The 22961-nt window shown below is 40.3% G+C and overlaps 1 protein-coding gene across 1 annotated transcript in view; it reads right to left on the bottom strand.

The window, feature by feature from the left end:
• Nucleotides 1-16011: 16011 nt before the first annotated feature.
• The window catches only part of pvrl2l (PVR cell adhesion molecule related 2 like), a 521907-nt gene continuing 514957 nt past the window's right edge, over nt 16012-22961 (bottom strand). Inside the window, exons 9-10 of the mRNA XM_034705229.1 lie at nt 20460-20555; nt 16012-18250 (exon numbers count right to left, since the gene is read on the bottom strand). Coding sequence (XP_034561120.1) covers nt 18044-18250; nt 20460-20555 — 303 coding nt within the window. The 3' untranslated portion in view covers nt 16012-18043. The remainder of the gene's footprint in view (nt 18251-20459; nt 20556-22961) is intronic.

A 22961-nucleotide genomic window follows, 5' to 3' on the forward strand; every position in this document is an offset into this window, starting at 1 on the left:
CTATCGACGAGCTCATTGATTCAGCGGCCCACTCTCCCTCTGTCTATCTCCCTCTCTTAATCTCTGCCAGTCTACCTCTCTACCTGCTTACACTAATCCCTCTATCTCGCAATTTCTTTTCTTTCCTTTTCTCACGCCTCTACTCTCAATCACTCACCCTTTCTCTCGCTCTTCATCCCAGCCATCATTCCTCTTCCTCATCCTGTATTTTTTAAATCTACTCCTCACTCATTGCTTTGGAAATCAGATGGCTAAGTGGTTTCATTAGTGTGAGTAATTGCAGCCTTGTGGTGGTAGGCAGAGGTTGGTGGCTACGAAATAAAGACTGCATTTAGTGCAAGTTGACTCACAGAGAAGTAAACCTCATTAAAGTTTGATCAAGGCTTTAAACTGAAGGCATGAAATGTGTCATTAAAGACCGCCATGTCATAAACCTCAGAGGAGCACGCTCACCAGGACAGCTTTCTAGCAGAGAGCCCTGAAGGTAAACTCTTCACTTGTCCGTCTAAGCTCCATTTTTCCAGCTTTGGCCGAGGCTAAGAGATCAAGAGGACATCAGCAGAAAAGGAAGAGAAAGAGTAACCCTGAAAGAGGCCAGAGTCGAGTAAATCTCTGACCGTCTTCAAATCTTTGCCAAGAGAAGGAATTGAACTTTGAAACTGTAAGGCAGCAAGTGGAAAAAGACCAATTCTGCCCAAACATCTCCATCCAAGACAGCATGAGGAGACAGACGCCATGCTTTATGAAGAAGTCTGAGGCAAGTCTGACTCCTGCTGAACTCCAAATATTTTCATTAGAAAGCAAGAGTGTAAATAGTGCATTAATAGGAAGGCTCTCACTTCCGACCATGACTTTTTTAGGGATGCACCGAAATGAAAATTATTGTCCGAAACTGAAAATGAGGAAACCAAGGCCTTGTTCCAATCAGGGAGGTGTTTTAAGTTTAAAGCATGTTTCAATGTGAATCAGCTGACTAAAGGTGTTGTGCACAGCGGAGACGCTCAGCTGGGGGCTAAAACAACACAAATTCAAAACAGTTCAGCACCATGGATAGCGACCGCATCATTCTGACACCAACTTTAACTTTTTCAACTGATGAGGGCACAGTACGCCACTGTATCAACAGATATAAAGTTTAGTAAAATTGGCACAGTGGCCCACATCTTCACATACAAACAAAAAATCAATATGAAGTACTCGGCCTACTGTACCACTGTTTGGACGAGCCTTAAGCTCCGTGGACTTGTCCACGATGCGCTGTATGTCCATTTTCTCTGATCTGTCATTCTCAATAGATAACATGACATGTCCACTCAGTCTCTCCTGTCCCATCGTGCTCATTAAGGTGTTTTTAGTTCTTTTTAACTTGGAGAATGAGCGCTCACTAAGCCGCCAGGCAGCTTGTTGTAACTCCTCATCTCGTGCTTGCAGCAGTGTGTTGGGGTGAATTGCCTCAAACATGTTCCCAGTTCCATTTAAGCTGGTGAATCTTTGGGACAGTTGCTGGATGATGATATCAGGCATTACAAATGTTCACCCGAAAGTTGCTCTCTGGGACAGTGAGGCGACTGTCTTCATCAAAGAAGTCTAAAGTAACTGTTCTGGCCCTGGTTGTTTCAAAACTGCGATTGACTTCCCAATTGAGTAGCTAGAGCAAGAGTGGCAGACTTAGCCTCATCAAATTGCTCTCTAAACTCCATCAAAACACTGATTGCGTTTATTTCATCGGCAGATCTTCTATTTTTTCTCACAGCATTCACCTTTTCACAGATGGCCTCCTAAATCACGTTTCTAACGCTGACATGTCTCTGCTGTAGTTCACCGATGTGTTTATTTCCCTCCTCCACAAAGATCTCCAACTCCATGGCTTCAAACTTCATTTATCGCTTAAGGCCACTCTGCTCTCTCAAACTATCCATGGTGACAGCCGATAGCACACGCAAAATCCTCGTAAAATAGGGCGGTCCTTACCACTTTTGCACTTGTTATCATTTGCGCACGCAGTCATAGTAGATCACACGCAACACGCCCAGAAATAACACGTGCAAAATTATTATTCGCACACGCAAACTAGCGCTCATTATTTGGGATCTTAGTGGACATTAAGAGTGGGCCCTAAGAGTGTACTTTTCATTGTTTTCACTCTGTGGTTCGCTCAACCTCTTTGCTTAGAAGACACTTTAGTGCTGCAGTTAAAGGAAGAATGGAGGCAGACATGTTGGCCCTTATCCAGACAAGCGACAAGACTGGCCGCGGTTTCTGCTTGCCTCATCACAACATTCTGTTTCGGCCGTGTTGTTTTGGTGATAAAAGTCTTTCAGCCGAAAACAGAAAATGTACTTTTGGACGAAAATGTTCTGTGGCCAAATTTTCGGTGCATCCCTAATATTGATAAATACTATAGCTATATACTACATAGCTACCATTAGGTACATAGCTTTACACAACAATGCTATATATAGCTAATGTTAGCCAGGAAGGCAGAGTCAGTATGCAACTTTTAACAGGTGGAAATCTTGATCTGAAATCTTGGTGTTAAGGATAAAGTAGGTGAATAAATAACAGCTGTGTGAGGGAGCCTTAAGCAGACATACATTCACTTTTATTTTTCCCCGTTTCTCCGAGGTAATGAGTTTATTTTGGTTGTTGATCATAACTCGTCTCCCCAGAGCGGCAAAGGCTCAGAATAAACAGAGAGAGGCTTAAATTAGCTCATTACTGTGGGCAATGGCAGCACGTTGTGTCATGGTCTGACAATTATCACAGTGATAAGATATTGTTTTGTTCTTTAGATTCCCAGCAAATGATCCTATTACTAAAGGGAAAAAGGTCAATATAATCGGATAAATTAATCTTTTACAATGAGAAAACCAGCTTTTTATTCTGAAATAAGGGGACAAATAAAATAAGATCTCTATAAAACCCCTGAAGTTAACCTGTTATCAAGGTAAAACCAGCGTGATCTCAAAAAAACAACAAGTTAACTTTATAGAACAAAAAGCAGAGTGAATAAAATGCATAGATGCATTTCTGCTTAGTCCTTACATAGATTTATAGGTATTAATGTGTCTACTTGTAGCACTACTTTTTCATCATACTTAGAATTCTCATTTAGAACAATGTCTTAACATTTTTCTTAAGTCATTGATCAGAGAGGGCTTTATTTGCACCTTTTCATCACATTTTAATGTTCAATAACAAAAGATACTCCATAGAGGAGGTGGGTGAGAGGAGGATGTTAGCCAAGCTGACATCCATCCTCTCACCCCCTACCTGAGACTGTGGGGTCCCTGAGCAGCTCCTTCAGCAGCAGACTGAGACTCCCACCCTGCAGGACGGAGCGCTACCGCAGGTCCTTCATCCCATCTGCAATCAGACTGTTTAACACCAGCACTGCTGTGTCCCGTTAATCAGCTGTTCTTTCATTGCACTACATGGAAGTTACTATGTGACTTGGCACATTCACAAATAACTACTGTATCCATCAGAATCACACTGTTTCTTCATACTGTGTATGTTTGTTTTTAAATAACCTGGTGCAATTTTTTATCGTGCAATAACTTACCTATCTATCTATCAGATAGAAGTGTACATAGTGTGTATATATCTGTAATAGTTGCCGTTTTTATTTTATTTTATCTATTTTATTTTATTTCATTTTACTTTATTTTATTTTATTGTATTTTATTTAATTTAATTTTATTTAATTTTATTTCATTTTACTTTATTTTATTTTATTTTATTTCATTTTACTTTATTTTATTTTATTTCATTTTGCTTTATTTTATTTTATTTAATTTAATTTATTTTATTTTATTTTATTCTATTTAATTTCATTCTATTATATTTTACCCTTGTCATTGCTATTATTACTGTTATTACATTTTTAACTATGTTAGTACATTGTTGTATTCCCCTGTCCCGTGTTGTAAGCTGCTGTAACAAAAGAATTTCCCCCAATGGGGGACAAATAAAGTACATCTTATCTTATCTTATATCTGTACATTTTAATCAAAGCTGTCACTACATTTAGCGCCAATTAGGGAAACACATCAACAGTAAGTCATACGTGTCACAAGACTCATTACCCACATAGTTTTCTATGTAAGCCCACACATCGTCTACATCCTGTCAAAGCATTAACACATTAACCCAGCAGAGCTCCACCGTGCTTCCTCGATAGACTACTCATTCTGTTTGTACGGTGCGTTCGGTGAGTTCTCCGTGTCAAATGAAGCATGCCAATGTGATATGACGCAGCCAACATGATTAACTGAATGTTAAACTTTGATTTTTCTTTGTAATGCAGGATCCCTGGTTTCATCTCCCTCTATCTCAGTAGGAGGCCTGCCTTTAAACTCATCTCTAGAACAGTGAGCCAAATATTTTAAGACTCGAACAAATTGTGCATCATCCCTCAAAGGTTTGTCAAGTTCAAACCTGAATACCACCTGAGATTTGATGGATGTCTGATGTCAGCGGATGGAGAACATGAATCAGGTAATGTGCAGCTATGGCTCTGTGGTTTCATCATCCAATGCCTTTCAACATTTAACATGATCGTCCGTCACATGACAGTTCATGCCTTATTGTGGTTTGACTCAAACTCTTCCTGATGTCAGATCGCCTCCTCTCTCGCTGAATATCTTTGTCAAAAGCGGAGCCCTGCAGGGACTGGGATGAACTTAGTGATACGGTTAATTAGCCACAAAAGTGAACAAATGCTCGCTGACAATGAGAGTGTCTCTTCTCATCAGATCTGACAGCGCTCAGCTAAAGAGCAGAAGCTGCAGTACAGGCTTAAAATAAAGAGAACACCTGCTACCACTGAACAGAAGTCTTCATTGTTCCAGACCAATACTGTGCAAAAAAGCCTTACAAGGTTTCAAAATACATCTATTCACATGATAAAAACACAGATTAGTTACCTGCAGGCTGCATCCCCTGAAGGCTGATTTATACTTCTGCGTCTCCCCTACGCAGCAGGGGCCGCGGACATGAGCCCCCACATACTTGTGCGTCGATGTGTCCGTGTCGCGCAGCAATTCTCCTCCGAAACGCTTGAGGGCAGTGCGGTCTCTCTGATAGCCGGTCGCCTGCTTCCGGTCCTGCTACGATCTCTGTTTACTTTTCCACATCGATTCAGAGCGTGTTATGTTAATCTACAGCTGATACATGTTGCTGTTTATCATACAGACATGATTACATGAAGAATAGAGAGGAGGAGATGAAATACACGGCCGATGTGTGGCCGATGTCCGGGATCCCGGAAGTGCTGTGAATACGGGAAAGACAAAGCCGTCGGGCGGACCAATCACAGAGCTTGTGGTCCGCGTCGGCTCTACGCGTAGTTACATTTTGGAGGAGGTGCACGTCAGCTACGTGCGTGGGCCTCTGCGTAGGTACGGGAGCTACGCGGACCTACGGTGTAGGCTACGCCGTCGATTCGACGCAGAAGTATAAATCAGCCTTGAGGTTTATGAATGAAAACAAATGATGGTACCAGAAACTGCAGTTCAATGAGTGGCCACTCGGCGTTGGCTCCATAAGTGAGTCCCTTCCAATCAGACCTCCTGTTAAAAAGTTCAACTTTACAGCCTGGTGCTGAGAACCTTTCATCTTCTAGGCTCGTTTTTGTATTCAGGACAACTCAACGATTCAAACTGATGAGTTTAATATCCATTAAACTCATCAGTTTGAATCATATTAGGCCTTTAGATTATATCTACTTATGGTGGGGGTCACTTTGAGTGGCAGGTGGCATCTACCAAACAGCAAGATAGCTAATTACTAATGGCTACTGAACTCAACTTCTGCCAGTTTGTGAACTTCTTTCTGGGGATACATTTTTCATGAAGTTATTATAAAATATGAAGTAGTGCAATTTATTTAAATACAAACTGACCTTACAAGCAAGCTGTAAACTAACTTTTTAAATGAGTGAGTCTATTTTATCTACACACTTATTAGCAAGAAACAGCATATTCCCTAACTGTAACTGCCTTGTTAGCTTGTTCAGTGTTTGGGTTATGTTGGTTTGTTTGTTTTGGCGCATGTGTTGCAGTCAGGTGTGTTGATGCTGCAGAGAAGACAAGGAGGCCTAAGTGATGAGAAGACGAGGTCCCCTGAAACTCCTGTGAGGAGCTTTTGGCTGGTAACAAGACAAACAGAAATGAATACTGTTGAGGGATAAAAGCAAAGAAGACTATCATAGAAAATACTAACTTTAGATATTTTCAGCCATGCTGCAGGGTCAGTGTCAGACGTGGTAAATACTGTAAAATTGATCTAAAAAAAGAACCTATATATATGTTTTTGTATTATCTAATCCTGTGGCTCTATTATCTAGGCAAATAAAAGTATCAGATCTGGACCAAGTGGCAACCTCCAGTCTTGAAATATGAAGCCCATGCGGAAGTGTTAAAAACTGCAGTTCATTGAGCGTCCACTAGAGGCTGGCTGCAGAAGCACCAGAAACCACATACACACCCATTTAAAGAAGACAATATTTACAGCAGAACTGAACAGTTCAGAAGATATTAAGATTATGAGTTTTGCCCAAATAAAAACATGGTTGACTTGACTGACTGGCTGGAACACTGTAGCTGTTGGCGAGGGGGCTCATAGCCTCCCTCTTTACGTCATACTAGCTACAGATACACACAAAAAAAAAACACCATACGATTGGAATCAGGGGGGATAAAAGTAGATCAGGCCATTAATTTTTTATTTATTTTCATTTGCGCAATATTTCTAAGATAGATTACTGTAACTCCCTCTTATCAGGCTGCCCCAATAAGTCTCTAAAGACTCTTCAGCTAGTTCAAAACGCCGCAGCTCGAGTATTGACTAGAACTAGGAAGAGAGAGCACATCTCTCCAGTGTTAGCTTCTCTTCTCTGGCTCCCAATAAAATATAGAATAGAATTTAAAATCCTTCTTTTAACCTACAAAGCCCTTAAAAATCAGGCACCCTCATATCTTAAAGAGCTCATAGTGCCCTATTACCCCTCTCGAACACTACACTCCCAACATGCAGGCTTGCTAGTTGTACCTAAAATCTCTAAAAGTAGTATGGGAGGTAGAACCTTCAGTTATCAGGCCCCTCTCCTTTGGAATCATCTACCAGTCAGGGTCCGGGAGGCAGACACCCACTCCACTTTTAAGAGTAGGCTTAAAACTTTCCTTTTTGATAAAGCTTATAATTAAAGCTGGCTCAGGCTTGGACCAGCTTTTGTTATGCTGCTATAGGCCTAGACTACCGGGGGAACTGGCGCACTAACACACTGGGATCCTAGCTCACCCTCTTCCCCCCCAACCCCTTCATCACTTACTTTAACTCTCCCTGTCCCATTAAAGTTACTAACCATAGACCTTTCTGGAGTCCTTGAGCTCCCTTGTCTCGTAGATTCCTCTGAGCTGCCGTAGACGTCCTCCTGCTGCAGACGTTCTGGACTCCAGCAGCAACAGCTTCTACTACTCGTCTCATCACTATCACCTCTCTCTCCTACTCCCCTCTATCTGTCTTTCCAGACCCAACTCAGTCGAGGCATGATGGCTGTCTAACATGAGTCTGGTTCTGCCTGAGGTTTCTGCCTGTTAAAAGGAGGTTTTTCCTCACCACTGGAACTAGCTAAATACTGCGATGTGCAATGCTCATGATGGATTAAGGTGGGGTCAGACTGAGTCTTACCCTGTCTTGAAGTTGGGTCCCTGTTCATAATTTGACATAAAGTGGTCTAGACCTCCTCTGTTTGTAAAAGCGTCCTGAGATAACATTTGTTGTGATTTGGCGCTATACAAATAAAGATTGATCGATTGATTAATTTAAGTCTTTTTCCCTAAAATACAGCATCTTGTATACCAGTCTAACATAACCTATACTACAGATTTTACAGCAGCTATATGCTGCACAAACAGCTCTTTTAACATTTTCCAAATAGCTGCAAACCAAAGGTAGGAGCTTCAAGTGATTTTTTCACACACAGCTTGTCCACACAAGCCGGGCCATGTTCCACAAACTCCTTAAACTACATCAAATACTTACAGAGTTTTCCTTCAGTATGGACTTTATAGTTTAAATAGCTTTCTGTTTTGATGCCTCTAAAAACCCAGAGTGGCCTTGATTCTGCTGCACTCAATGACACTTCATACCACAGACAGGAGACACAAACACAGTCCAAACAGCACAGAGTGGACTCACCAGAAATAGCTAAACCTCATCAGTTTTAAAAATCCTCACGTTGAACACTTTCCGTGCACAGAGGCCTTGAAAATGTAGAGAGGAAGCTGATGGTCTGAAAACAGTGAAAACACTTTACTCTGCTTTTAAATGAAACAATACATAGATGTTATCTGAGGTGAAGGTGCAGGTTCAAGCACTGACATCAGAGTGTTTTTGAGTGAGTTTGGACAAGAACATTGTGCAGTCTGTGCTGAGTGCCGCTTTATGGATTTTATGGTAATCGCTGGATATTTTCTGTTATTTTTCTTTTAGTGTAGAGCAGAGAGAACCTTGAACTTAGGTTGTGTTCAGTGTTGAGTAGAGCTCCTTTTCTGAGGAAGAACTGAAGAGGAAACATTCTGCACGATTAACTTAAATAACATATTTTGCATTGGCATGTCTTAGGTCTCTTTTGGATATTATAACCCCTTCTGCACACGTGGTCACTCCAGTGACCATCTACAAGCTTCTTTCAGCCGAGACCATAATACATAACTTCTCTGGAGATGACCTTCATTTATAAATTCAATCAAAGCATTTGACGACATTCAAATTACTACTCACACTCTTCATAAACATACATAATGAGCTATATTGCACTCTCACATCAATACTCTTACCGTATATTTTCCATTAGTGGTGAGAAATGCTGAGTGACTGGGGATACCAAGAACCTTACATGGCCCATAATAACTATAATATCATGGTGGAGTGATTTTTGTATGATTGCTATGTTGCAAGGCAATTATATTATCACACGTCATGATTTTTAGAGGAATACATAATGCCCATTTTTCACTGCACTTTGATTTCTGATATATTTAATTTAATTTTAAAAACATGTGGACCAACTTAAGAATTCATGGATTTAAAAAAAAATCACATTTGAAAACACATTTTAGCTCCTAACAGACATAAACAACTTGTGTAAACCTGTTTGCATTCATGCTTAAACTTTATAACATAAAAAACAAAGTACGATCTTACCTGTACCGGCTACTCGAGGAGATAGCAGGAGCTTCATCCGGGTCTTTCTCAGCAGGCTTCCATTCCTCTACACTAGCCTCGTGCGTCATGATAGTTTGTAACACGTTGTTGTCACGTAGGACTCCATGGCTCATTAAGTCCTCCATCTTTTCTCTTATCTCGGCACGGAGAGCTGAAAAAAGCTCTTTCTTTATTTCTTTCTTTTTTGGGTTTAAAAGTTTCAAACCTGTTTCTTCTGGTCACCGTTTTCAAACGTCATCACGCTGGGTCAGCTGCTTCTCCTTCAGCCATTAAGTGCCGTTCACCTTTGCCTCATACGTGAGGACACAACAACAGGAATATGAAATGGGAATATACTTGGCTGTTAGTGTACATATTTACTATCCTTAATAAAATTAGGCAAGGCAAGGCAAGGCAGCTTTATTTGTATAGCGCATTTCATACACGAGGGCAACTCAATGTGCTTTACATTAAAACATTAAAAGCATTGGAAACATTCAGACAGGCATAAAAGAACACAATTAAAATGACAAATATAATAAAACAGAAAAGAAAAGGAAAATTAGAAATATATTAAAAATTACATTACATTTTTAATTTAAAGTGAGTTAAAATAATCTAAGATAGGAAGGCAGTGGAAAATAAAAAAGGCTTTATCTTTGATTTAAAAGAGTTGAGAGTTGGAGCAGACCTACAGCTTTCAGGGAGTGTGTTCCAGATATGTGGTGCATAATGACTGAACGCAGCTTCACCATGTTTCGTTCTGACTCTTGGGACTGAAAGCAGACCAGGACCTGATGACCTCAGAGGTCGAGGTGGTTCATAAAGTAGTAGCAGATCAGCAATGTATTTTGGGCCTAAACCATTCAGTGCTTTATAAACCATCAGCAGGATTTTAAAGTCTATTCTCTGACAGACAGGAAGCCAGTGTAGAGATCTAAGAACTGGAGTGATGTGGTCTACTTTCTTGGTCCTTGTTAGGACTCGAGCAGCAGCATTCTGTATGAGCTGCAGCCGTCTGATGGACTTTTTAGGGAGTCCTGTGAAGACCCCGTTACAGTAGTCTAGTCTGCTAAAGATAAATGCATGGACGAGTTTTTCTGCATCCTGCTGAGACATAAGTCCTTTAATCCTTGATATATTCTTAAGGTGATAATAGGCTGACTTTGTAATTGTCTTAATGTGGCTGCTGAAATTAAGGTCTGAGTCTATGACTACACCAAGGTTTCTGGCTTGGTTTGAACATTTCATCGTTGCAGATTTGAGCTGAGCAGTAACCTTTAACCTTTCTTCCTCCAAAAACAATCATTTCATTTTTTTCTTTGTTTAACTGAAGAAAGTTCTGGCTCGTCCAGACTGGTGGCTGGAGAGGTGCTGGTTCACTTGCCTGGACACTGCCAAGGTGCCCTTGAGCAAGGCATACCCCAACTGCTCGAGGTGTGCTGGTTGATGGCAGTATCCTCACTCTGACATCTCTCTCTAAGCATGTTCACTGCATGTGTGTGCATTGTATGTATATACCAAAAAAAAAAACTGTATGTGTCGCATGTCCAAAAATGGGGATTAATAAAGTACCTTTCTTTCTCAGCTCTTAATCAGTAACACAGCATTTTAATCATGGCATGTTAACTTTTTATCTATTCATATAGGATGATAAAATATGGTGTGTGTGTTTTTTTTTTTGATAAAATGTGTCAGCATGTGTTTTTGACTTTCCCTTTTAAATGTTCCTCAGGTGTCCCTCACAAGTGCCAGCCAGAGAGCTTTCTGTTTGTCTGCACCAAAACTGTGGAAGTCTCTGCCTCTGGACATTAAACCACAAGCTCTCTGGGTGTTTTTTCAATTAAACTAAAGATTTACCTTTTTAATAATGTGTATTTATTTTATTTTTATTCTATCTTCTTTCTTTCTTTCTTTGGTATTTATTTTATATTGGTTTATTTTATTTTATTTTTAGATATTTCATATCACATTCCTCTATATTGTTCTAGTCTTGTATCATTTTATCTATTTTTGTTGTTTTCTGTCTCTCTTCTTTTGTGAAGCACTTTGGGCTGCATGCTTGAATGTATGAAAGGTGCTATATTAACATAATGAGTTGAATGGAGTTGAGACTTTTATGCACCAAATACTAATGCTGCTCTTGTATCCTGTGAAACACTGAAAAAAGGAAAATGAAAGCTTACAATTCCACATTGATCGACGTGATTTTGAAAGATCCAAATCAAAATCTTCTAGACCTTTAAGGGATCTGTGGATTTGTTATTTTATAGAAGCCAAGAACAGATTGTTGTGAAGTTCTGTATTTCTAGCTCAGGGTCGTGAGTTGATTGTTTTCTTATCTTGAGAGAAACAGAGTTTAATTTCATTCCAACTTAATGATTCGCTGATGTCTCCCTGAGAGTCAAATATTTAATCAAAGACCGACTCATGTTTTTCTTGAGATCAAAAATAGCTGGAGAGTAAAAAGAAAGGTCTGGTAAGTTTGACTGGAGATGATTTCAGCCTTGAAAATCTCTGATATCTAACTGAAGAGTGATTTAAGTAAAGAGTGGTCACTATGATTGATAAGGGTTCCCCTGTGTCTGACATTTTCAGCTTAAATAAGTCGATGCAGTTGTCAAGATGCCATCCATGCACGCTGAGCTGGCACTCATGATATCTGATAAAGGCCACAAATGATAAGAGGATAAATATTCTGTTTTGGTTTTAGTTATCTTGATATTTCCAGATAACACAGAAAAAATAATTAACCTGTGAACTTAAGATAACAGCCTCCGTTTACACTGAAAGATAATAAAGACTTATAAAAACTACACCACTTAACACTCTCTGCTGTCTCTTCAGCTCTACTCTTCATCCTGAGAAGCTGTCAGAGTTAAAAACCACTCAGACCTCCTCTCTTTTTGGTTTACATTTTATTTGACAAGACAATGATCTGTAAAACATGTACAACAGGTTTCCCAAAAAGCATACAAAATCATAACCCACCTGTAATACACAGAATAAATGACAGAAATCAATAAACACTCAAAAGTATGACCACATTTCCAGTGTGTGTTTCCATCATCATCGTTCAGACTCATTCCACCGTGTGTGTTTTTGTGTTTCCCCCCTTTTCATCATGCGTCACTGTCAGACGAGAAGTGTGAGAATTGAAAAGCTAAAAATAACATAAAGAAGGCACGTCTGGCTCCGTGATGAAAAGCTGTGATGACAATGGATGAATGAGAGAGAACGGAGAGAGAGAGAGAGAGAGGGGAGGGGGGAAACGAATGAGGGCCAATGAGGGAGAGGAGCGGATACAGACCGATGAGCGTTATCACTGACATTCACAGCTTGTGTTTCTGGCATCGAAATCAAGCAGAGCACCTATGTCCGAACAAAACACAATAGGGACAAACTCAGAGTCTAAATCCAACACTGAATCCGTCTGCAATCACGTCTATTCCCCTGCATCACCCTACTTCATAACTGTTGACTCATTCCTTCGCTCAAATAAAGCCTGTAAACCCAGTCTGAGCTAATATTTCTTTGCAATATCCGCTTTGCGAGGCACCTTCACGACAGTATTCCCAGCGGTGTCAAGATTTTAATTCAAGATACCTCCGAACGAAGCAACTCTATTAAACGTAAGGCTCTGGATAAAACTGAATGATCCCCCAAATGAGACGACGGAGCTGTAACTCAACACTGAAAGCTTGCTGAGTCATTAGTCTGAAATATAATGGCTCCCAATGATTGTCTTTTTCCCTTTCACTCCATCTATCAACAACAGCCCGCTGGCAAACACATTAAACACATTTATCCTCAGAAACTAAATATTCATACATTTTGAGAAATTAATTTACACACAAAAGACCAAAACCATCACTTTTAATTCCCCTTATTGTTCTGTGGCAGGGCCATTAAATACATCCTACGTGATTGTCTGACACTGCAACTCATCAGCCAACAAAACCAGACGTCTGCCGCGTTGGTCCGAACTCAGGGGAACATCTCCAGTCCATGCAGCATGCAGACATTCCCTTTAACCAGAATAAAACACCTGAACAATTAAACAGACGGACAAAGGAAACTTTTGTATCAGCTACATCAGAAGTCCCTTTTTTATTCTGCTTCTAAACTGAAAGTTGATTCTTTAGTGAACATCATAAGCTGTTTCTACCACAGGAGATTTCTCCCAGGGACAAGGAACTCAAGAGGGTACCTGGAGTGGTTCTAGGAGTTTGTTATTCTGGGTACTTACATCCAAGGAAATGATTTAGCACTCTCTGAAAGTACAGCGTCTTAACAAGTTACACCTCGTCTCCACTTCTGTATGAGACTGGCCTACTCAGATCTGTAAATATACGGATGATGCTTGAGTCGCCAAATGAAAGGAAGTGCATTTCTTTATGGATGGATTACAGGAGTTTGATATAAACTACTTGTACCCACAGAGGAGAGCCTAATTTTGTCTTTTTTGGCATCTAGTAATTTGGAATATGAGCTTGGTCGCTGTATTTCAAATCATACTGATACACAATCGCTCTTGGAGTGCTTTACTTTGCTGTCAGAAAGCCACTTTATTTGGCGCTGTTTCCCAGATGCAACTGATCACTCTGATATACAGTACTGGGAATTTTGATAACTGTGTTTCCCCACTTTGAGATCATTTAAAGCTCCTGTGAGGAAGTTAGAACTGGTTACAAAACAAACTAAAATGAACGGTGATACCTCACTTTGACCTACAAAAGCAAAACAGACTATTATCAAGGAGATTGAAATGTTTACTTTGTAGTTTTTAACGCCCGTAATCACCATGGAGGGGTAGGTGATCCAATTTACAATTTACATGAGACAAGAAAAACCCTTTCTTTACTTTTTCCACTGCAAATATTCACAATGATGATACATCTGACTGCAAAAAGAAAGCAACATAAGATTTTGTCAGAAAACACAACTTACTCATGTAAATCACCAAAGACGTGCTGTATTATTTTGTCCACAGGGGGCGCCAAAATCAACACAAACAGAAAGTTCCTTCGAGAGGCTTTCAATGCCAAATGAAGCAGCTTTCCGACGGCAAAGTATAGAGAAGATAAGTTTCTCTATATAGCATGCACTTACATAGACATCAGTGTTTGGGGTCAGATATTCTTAAAACTAGCTAAATTACTTAATACAAATGACTCCGTCTGCATCAGGTGATCAGGTTGGTCTGGTTTCTAAATAACAACATGTATCACATACAACTTCACGTAAAAAAAGCAAACTATCCCTTTAAAGTCTTGGACGCCTTTGATGGAAATGCACCTGTAGACTTCAGGTTTACATAGCAGGACTTCACCCCATAGACAAGAAACTTTAAGAGGAACTAAAAAGACCATTTTTGTACCCCTGAAAGGTTCCTGCTGGGGGGTATTACTCTGCGACAGGGACATGCATGGCTGGTTGTAATTGGTGGAGTTAAGCAGCCTACTTTAATCTTCACTTGTCTTAAAACCTTGATGTTAACGCGTACAACAATGGAACATTTCTCATCCTTTTAAAAGAAGCTACTGGGACTTGAAGTCTTGGTTAATTTTGGAAAGAGGGAGGCCATGAAGGCTGACTTCAGGCACACTCACTGGAGCAAAAGATCAAGTGAAAAGCCTTTAATTAATCAAGGCATGTCTCTTAAAAAAACAACAACAGGAAAAACCGCTGACTGGTTACAACCCTGACAGAGACCATGCCCTGACCCTGTCAGGGTCGTAGCCAGTCGAACTCTTTTCCTGTAGTTATTTTTTAATGAGATACACTCTGATTCATTAAAGGCTTTTAGTTAATCCTCGGCTCTTGTGAGTGTCTCTGAAGACACTCGGTGGCTTCTCTTTGACAACAGTAACTCTTTAGTCTTCAGGAGCACCTGGCATTCACTTGGAGTCTACCACACAACCTGCCTGAGCTCCTGGTATCCTCCTGCTTTATTTTGGTGGAATCACAGCTGAAGGTTGTTACTAATCTTACAATCCAGTTTGCACAATAAAAACATTAAATATAAAGCAATAAATCAATGTAACATGAATACATTTAGAATCCTTTGTAAGCTTGTAAAAAAAACAAAAAGAAAGAAAATAAGACCCTTGGTTCAGATTTTTGTTTTACAGGACGGTGCAGATTTGAAGCAGTATTTCACTTTGTATGCAAATATGATGATACTTCTATTAAAACTCAAACTATCTACATACAAATCTAAATCCCCTCTGCACTAAAAGTGGCGTGGTTAATCATGAACAGATGATTTTGACACGACAGAGAAACTAAAACATTGCATTGGTTGCCGACCTTGCAGGAAGTGGATGCTGTGACAAGAAATGTCTCTATTTTTCTGGAAATGCTCTGAAGTTTAATTCCTATATTTCATTATTGTATCAATTCAGTTTTTTCTGCATTGGTGTTTGATATAAAACATATTTTGCAGCTTTATCAACTTGTATTCAAACGTTTGGATGACCTGACTACTTGTTTTTAGCTGGCATGATCAACAATAGCGCGTTTTCAGACCTCCAGAACAGAGGGAGATTTCTGTATTTTAAACTCTCAGACAAGGATCAGAGATTAGACCGAGGAGTAAAGATTTGAATCTTTGTATGTATTGCACTGTGACCTTGCAACATGACAATCCCATGCTGATTTAAGACAAAAACAGGCCGCCCTCTGAGCCGCACAACAACAACAACAACAACAAACTCCCGCTCTCTCAACTCAAATTGAACTTGTGCTCATGGTGAGTGTGGTGGTGACAGATGCATTGAGACAGAGATAGAAAACAGCTTCCTTTTTGACATTCAAAACTGTTTTTATAAATGAAAAAGAGTATTCCTCATACAGCCTTGGGAAAGTGTTTCAACAAGCCACCGATCATGCCATGCAGAGTTATATGAACAAGGAGTAAAATCCACACCATTTCATGTTTTTCATATATATTCAAATAAAACATTTCAGTATTAAGTGACGACCTCAATGTACCCGTGAAAAGTAAAATAGTAATATACATGTTTTTTTTTCATCGCTCATATTGACATTTAACAAACTTCCATCCCCTGTACAGAGGCACTGATAACACCTACACTTGTTTATTTTTTTTATGTGTACACATTGCACCAACAATATATTATTCATCAATATTATCAATACTATTTACAGTTTGTTCAACATTTGGTACCATCTGACATCTGGGAAAAGCGCTTTTCGATTCAGCCAGGTGTCGCTTTGTTCCTTTTTTTTTTTGCGAATAAGTGGACAATCAGGTAAAATTCAAAATGCATTTCCACAAATGTTCTGCATATATCAGAGTGTGACCATTTTAATCTGTAAAATGGCTGTAATGGCAGTATTCTCTAATATATGCTGATCATTTTCACACACCTGAAAATACATTCTTATTATGTTTCTACGTTGTAATAGTGTGAAGCGTAATAGGAGGACTGAATACTAACATTGGTGTTTTTAGTGTGTGTGTGTGTGTGTGTGTGTGCACATGTAAGAACGTATCAGTGTGTGTGTTCTGTGTTGTAAACCCACTCTCATCCCCCCCGTTTTGCAGCCTTACCAACTCCTGCAATTACAAACAGCAAATATGAATCACGAGCTGTAAATTATATAATGTTGCCAGGTTACGGAGCTTCAAAACGATGTCACTTCCCCCCTTCGTTAGTGCTAATGAGCAGCCCGGCGCTCCAACAGAAGCCGTGGTACGAAGGGACAGATGAGGCCCCTTTGACAACATAATAAAGTGGAATGTTTCCTTTTTGGACCGCCGCCTGGGCAAGAGTGGGAAAGGCTGGAGTCGATAAATAACTAAAATACTTTCAAACATCTCCAGTGATTAATTGGAGCTGCTGGAGAGAGCCAGATGACTGGGCTTTGGACTTCCTGGGACCAAATTCAGCTGTACGTAATTCAAAAACCCACCAACCGTGGAAGAGGAGTACTTTGAAAGGAATCCAAAGATGGAATATTTTACTTCCTCTGTAGTCTAATGCAGCAACAGGAGCCTGATGTTTCATTTTAACTTAGAGAGGAACAAAAAAAAATTTCAAATCACGTTCCACGGCTGTGAAGAAGAGATCCCAGGACTGGCAGCCTCACATGAAACACTCATTTTTGCAATGGGGATGTTATATGTTCATGGCACAAAAACACTGCATATAATACAACAAACTGAATCCATTAAAATGCTTTTTTCTTCCTGTTTTTTGATGGAAATTTTGGTTTGCAAGTGTCACACAGGCTGAGTATTGTGTTCATAAGCTGAGAGAAGTGTTTCGGTTTACCTACATTGTAACTCCTCTCAACCATGAAATTAACATGCTGTAAAAGCCCGCCTCATCATATGCATGACTATATGATTTCAATGGCTATTTGGCTCATCAGATGTCACAAACTTCTCAGTGTTTGCATCTCAAAGTGCCTCATAAACTTAGATATGTTTTCTTTTTCCCTTTTTTCCCTTTATAACAGATGTTTTCAGTATACTGATGGTTAAAAATCTGTGTGACACTTGCAAGATTATGTTTCCCTAGAAGCTAAAAGTCCATACACCAGAAAATGAAATTAGAAAATGCATAAAAACCTTCCTTTAATGGGGAATTTAAAACCATTATAACCCAATTACACCCTCTTAATGTGCCTTGGAAAGAAAAACACACCCTGAAACAATACCCTCGAATATGTGGATGAAATAATAAAAAAGAAAACAGAAGGGACTTTATTGTGGAAACATGTTTGCCTTGGCTTTCCATGCAAATTTAGGTGACCTGGAACTTGCCCATACACGCCCTGTGTGTGTGATGGTGTGCTGTGGCTACACATACATGGCGGGAGAAACAAAGCTCTCGCCGCGAGCAATGTTAGCAGCTGGTGTCTCGCGGTTGGATGAATCCAAATCGTTGGCGTGGAGACCGTCAGCGGTGTGGTCTTTGAGTTCGTTGACGTTGTCATATTTGGCTGGGTCATTCAGAACCGGGGGGGCGCCGCCATTCAGGGCGCCGGTGGACTCGTCATCCAGGTTCTAAAAGATTTTCACAGATTTTGGGCATCATTTCAGAGACATTAAAACATGAATTACCAGGGGCGTGTCCAAAGGGGCCAGACATGGTACAGGCCCCCTTTGAAATCTGATTGCCCACCCCAAAATCCTACACTGTGATTGGCTTTGTACCTTACCAGAGGCGGGACTTATCTTACAATTCAACTATTTGGGCTGTATGTAGCTCTCCTTGAATTTCAAAGTAAAACATTTTGGTTTGTTAGTTCTTTAAATTGTGACTTTGAACAAACATCTTCTTTTGAGTCAGTAACAAATGATTCTAAAGGGTTAGGGTTGTTTATATTTTTACAGATAGTTTTTGGGGCTTTTCTGCCTTGATGTGAAAGAACAATATGCTTGAGAAGGACAAGAAATTTGAGAAGAGGGAGGGAGAGAAAATAAGATGATATGCACCAAATAGTGCCTGGACCTGGAATCAATCCAACAATCAATGTGAAAGGACTTCAGCCTCTGAACATTGGGTGCCTGTGCTACTAGCTTAGCTAAACTGGCTCCCAAGTTGAAAGTTACCAACCAACTAGCACAATATTTCATCAAACAGTTCCTTCTTTTTATACATTTATTAATGTATTGGCATTTTGGCCTGTAGTTGATAGGACAGCTGAAGGGAGAAGGAATTGTAGGGAGTAAAGAGTGGGAACCAATGGCCGCTAAAACAAGGACTATAGCCTCTGTACATGGGGCGCATGCCTAAACCACCACACCAGTGGTTCCCCCAAGTTCCGCCATTTTTTAAAGTATTCTTCTGTACTTTGGCTGTTTTCGAAACGGCCTGCTATATACTAGTAGGTACTGCCTACTACATACTGTGTTTGAATGTAGTATGTAGTCTGACTGTTCTGTTGGATCTGTGTTGCAGGATGCTGGGCCAGACGTCACTGGATTTCCTGTTTCGGAAAGCGGAGGTAAAGCCGATCGAGAAACTGCTTCTTTAGCATCACTATTGATTTCAAAAGTTAAGAAGTGGTTTATACAGAATTTAGTAGTTTTTAAAAAGGAAAAGGCGGAACGAGTGCTATGCATTATGGGAAACAGTACGCGAGGCAGACAGGTCTGATGCATACTGTGAAATTTTCCCGAATCAGTAGACATCCGGGTAGTTTGAGCATACTGCATATTTTGCTCTTTTTCACTTACTACATACTGAAGTTTGGCCAAATCCGTACGTACTGCTAGTATAGTAGGCGGTTTCGAAATCAGCCTTTGCGTTGCTGGTCTTGCTTGAACTCTTGGCCTCACTGCTCAACACTCCCCCCCACGATTTGTGGTGGTACTGCAGTATTTGGTCCTATTATTAAATTAGCTTTAAGACGATTCAAGTGCTGCCACTTGGTTGTTATTTTTTAAAGTTGTAGAGTTGCTGCTGGAGCAGCCCGCTCCTCCTAGCCCCACCCCCTCTGCTTTCTCCTGCTTACATACACCTGCAACCTGTTGTTAATCACTCCTTGGTATTTAAGCCAGTCAGTTCCTTTGCTGGTTGCCAGATTGTCATGTGTGCTCCTGCCTGCTTGTATCTCGGCCTGCTGTATGTTTTTGTCTACTTGGAATTCAACCTCTGCCTGTTAACCTGTTTTGGGATTTTGCCTGCCGACTCTGTACCTCTGCCGGGTTGGACTGCTTTTGAGTTTTGAACTTTGGAACAGACTGTACACTTCTTTGCCTGCTGTGAATTAAATCACTATATGCCTTAATTCTGCTCTTGGGTCTTTCCTGAACTGTGGCACACACAGTAATATAACAGCTGTATGATACTTAGATGTTCATAAAGATGATTAGTAGAGACAGAAAAGGTAAATAAATGCTATTCTTTCATGAATGTGCACATACTTAATGCCACAAACACTTCCACCCAATTCAAAAAAGTCTGGACATGCCCCTGCAAACCACAGGACAGTATTTAGAATTAAAAACAAGAGCAAAGGTTATTATTTCAAGGCAAAGTTGACATATGAATACAAGTTTTTGCATAGTTTTTGTAAATATGTAAGCTAAATATTAATATCATTTGGTTGACAGTATAAAGTACAAACACTGGGATGTTCCTACAGCACACTGTGTAGCTGTCCAAACAGACAGAGAGCCCGCTGTGACTGAATGCAGTTCATGTGTCGCTGAAATAAAAAAAATAGAATAGTATTTCAGTGCTGGTGTGTGTGTGTGCGTTAGTTACCGTGACAGGCTCTCCCCCTGTGGGCTCGTAGTAAACCTCTCCTGGGCTGAGAGGGGCCGTCTCTGTGGCTGTGGGAGGCTCTGATGGCTTGTTCAGCTACATGCACAGAAACCACATCAACACAGTGAAGAGGAGCAGAGCAGAAGACAATATAACATAATACAGTGGAGAGGAGAGGAGAGGAGAGGAGAGGAGAGGAGAGGAGAGGAGAGGAGAGGAGAGGAGAGGAGAGGAGAGGAGAGGAGAGGAGAGGAGAGGAGAGGAGAGGAGAGGAGAGATCAAAACCACAAATAAGAATGGGTTTGCTAATGAGGCAGAAGAGCTGTAGAGTCAAAACAAACCTGTGCACAGACACAAACACAGTGTTGTTGTTTTTTACGCAAAGGTTTCTTTATAAGTGCTAAAAAAGAAATAAGAAAAGCTATTTGGAAAACACAGAATTCAATAAGCAACATAACGTTTGACTGGGTTTGTCTTCTGCTTTGAAGAACAGTTACCAGCTAAGTGGGATACAGAAACATCAATACAGTAAGTTCTGATGTTGCGATCGTTTCACACTAATGACCAATCAGGTGACACCCTGCTGACCTTTGCATTCTGAAGAGTTTGAGACTTTTTCACACAGTTTTTGTGGGAGGAGGAAAGGGCAGAGGACAGAGTAGAGAACAGAGAGTAGGCTTGGAGTGGATGTTTGAACTATTAGCTCAGCTAGCACACCTCAAATTAGCTTTGCAATTAAATGAAACACAATGAATTCAATACAAAATACATGCAGGCCTGCTCGTCGTACCTAAAGTCTCTGAAAGTAGTATGGGAGGTTGAGTCTTTAGTTATCAGGCCCCTCTCCTTTCGAATCATCTACCAGACAGGGTCCGGGAGGCAGGCACCCTCTCTACTGTTAAGAGTAGGTTTAAAATGTTCCTTTTTGATAAAGCTTATAGTTAGAGCTGGATCAGGCTTGGACCAGATCTTAGTTATGCTGCTATAGGCTTAGACTGCTGGGGGAACTGACACACTTGGATCCCCCCTGCATCACTGACTTTAACCCTCCCTGTCCCATAACCAAAGACCTTTCTGGAGTCCCTGAGCTCCCTTGTTTCGTAGGTTCCTCAGGATCTCTGTCGTGGACGGCCTGCTGCTGTGGACGTGCCAAACTCCAGCTACTACAACTATCCGTCTCACAGCTATTATCTCTCTCTCTCTTCATTTCCCTCTATCCCTCTCTCCAACACAGTCTCAGCAGATGTGTGTCTAACATGAGTCTGGTCCTGCTGGAGGTTTCTGCCTGTTAAAGGAAGTTTGTCCTTGCCACTGTAACTTGCTAAATGCTGCAAAGTGCTCTGCTCATGGTGGATTAAGATGAGATCAGACTGAGTCCTGTCTGTAAGATGGGACTGGATCGTATCCTGTCTTGTTGTTGGGTCTTTGTTAATAATAGAACATAGAGTACGGTCTAGACCTGCTGTGTTTGGAAAGAGTCTTCAGATAACATTTGCTGTGATTTGGTGTTTATTTCACTGCACAATATTTAGTTGTGTAAGTATTTGTAGCTTTAGTAACTATGTGGTTTGATATAACCTGACGCTTGGGGCGAATAGCGTGCAGTACATTTTGAAGACTTGTTCATTTTAGTCATGTTACATGTATTCAACTATAAGATGTCACAGACTAACGTGACAACAAAGATATATCTTTAAAGCAACAGACTCAAGAAGAATCTCACCAAATGACCCTTTAAGGCGAGATCCTGAAATGATTACCAGTCTCACCATCAAGAACTTTAATAAGCCATCCACAGGGTGTAGTTATACTATACATACTCACTGTTGTGGCTTTGCACAATCCAAACCCTGCAGTCTTACTAATCACAATCTACAGGGGGAATAATTTAGTACCGTACACATAAACTCTCCAAGAAACAGAGCTGTATTTCATTCTTGTTCTCACACATATATTGGAAAACTGTTGAGATTCTGAGCAAAAAGTTCTGTTGCTATATTATTTAATATTCTATATTCAGAGACCTGAGAGCTGACGTGCAGTTTGCTTAATAAAACATGCACTCAGGAAAAAGAGATTTGATCTCTACTCTACACTACATGGAGATACTGCTTTCTTTAAATCACATTTCACAGATGTTGCTTTCAAAGACACCATGGACAGATGAACACTGCAACAACTCCAATCTTACCAAACATATTGTAGTCTCCTTATTATTCAGCATGACTTATTACACTTACTGTGAGTCACACTGAGCTGGCTATCCAGATACAACTCTTGTTTTGAGATATTACAAGCCAAAAGTAAGGACTCCATTGATTGTAATGAGTAAAAAAATGGCTGCCAGTTCAAGTTCCTTGAAACTAGAGGTATGACAAGGTCAGTGTGGCTCATATTACTGGTTAGTACTGTGAGATATGAGACAAATCCCCTCATATGGTAAGATCTGAGTTCTGTGCCATGTAATTAACTTCTACTGCTAAAACCCTGTGAACCGTCATG

The sequence above is a fragment of the Notolabrus celidotus genome, chromosome 16, assembly GCF_009762535.1.
Source record: "Notolabrus celidotus isolate fNotCel1 chromosome 16, fNotCel1.pri, whole genome shotgun sequence".
In the NCBI taxonomy this organism is placed as follows: domain Eukaryota; kingdom Metazoa; phylum Chordata; class Actinopteri; order Labriformes; family Labridae; genus Notolabrus; species Notolabrus celidotus.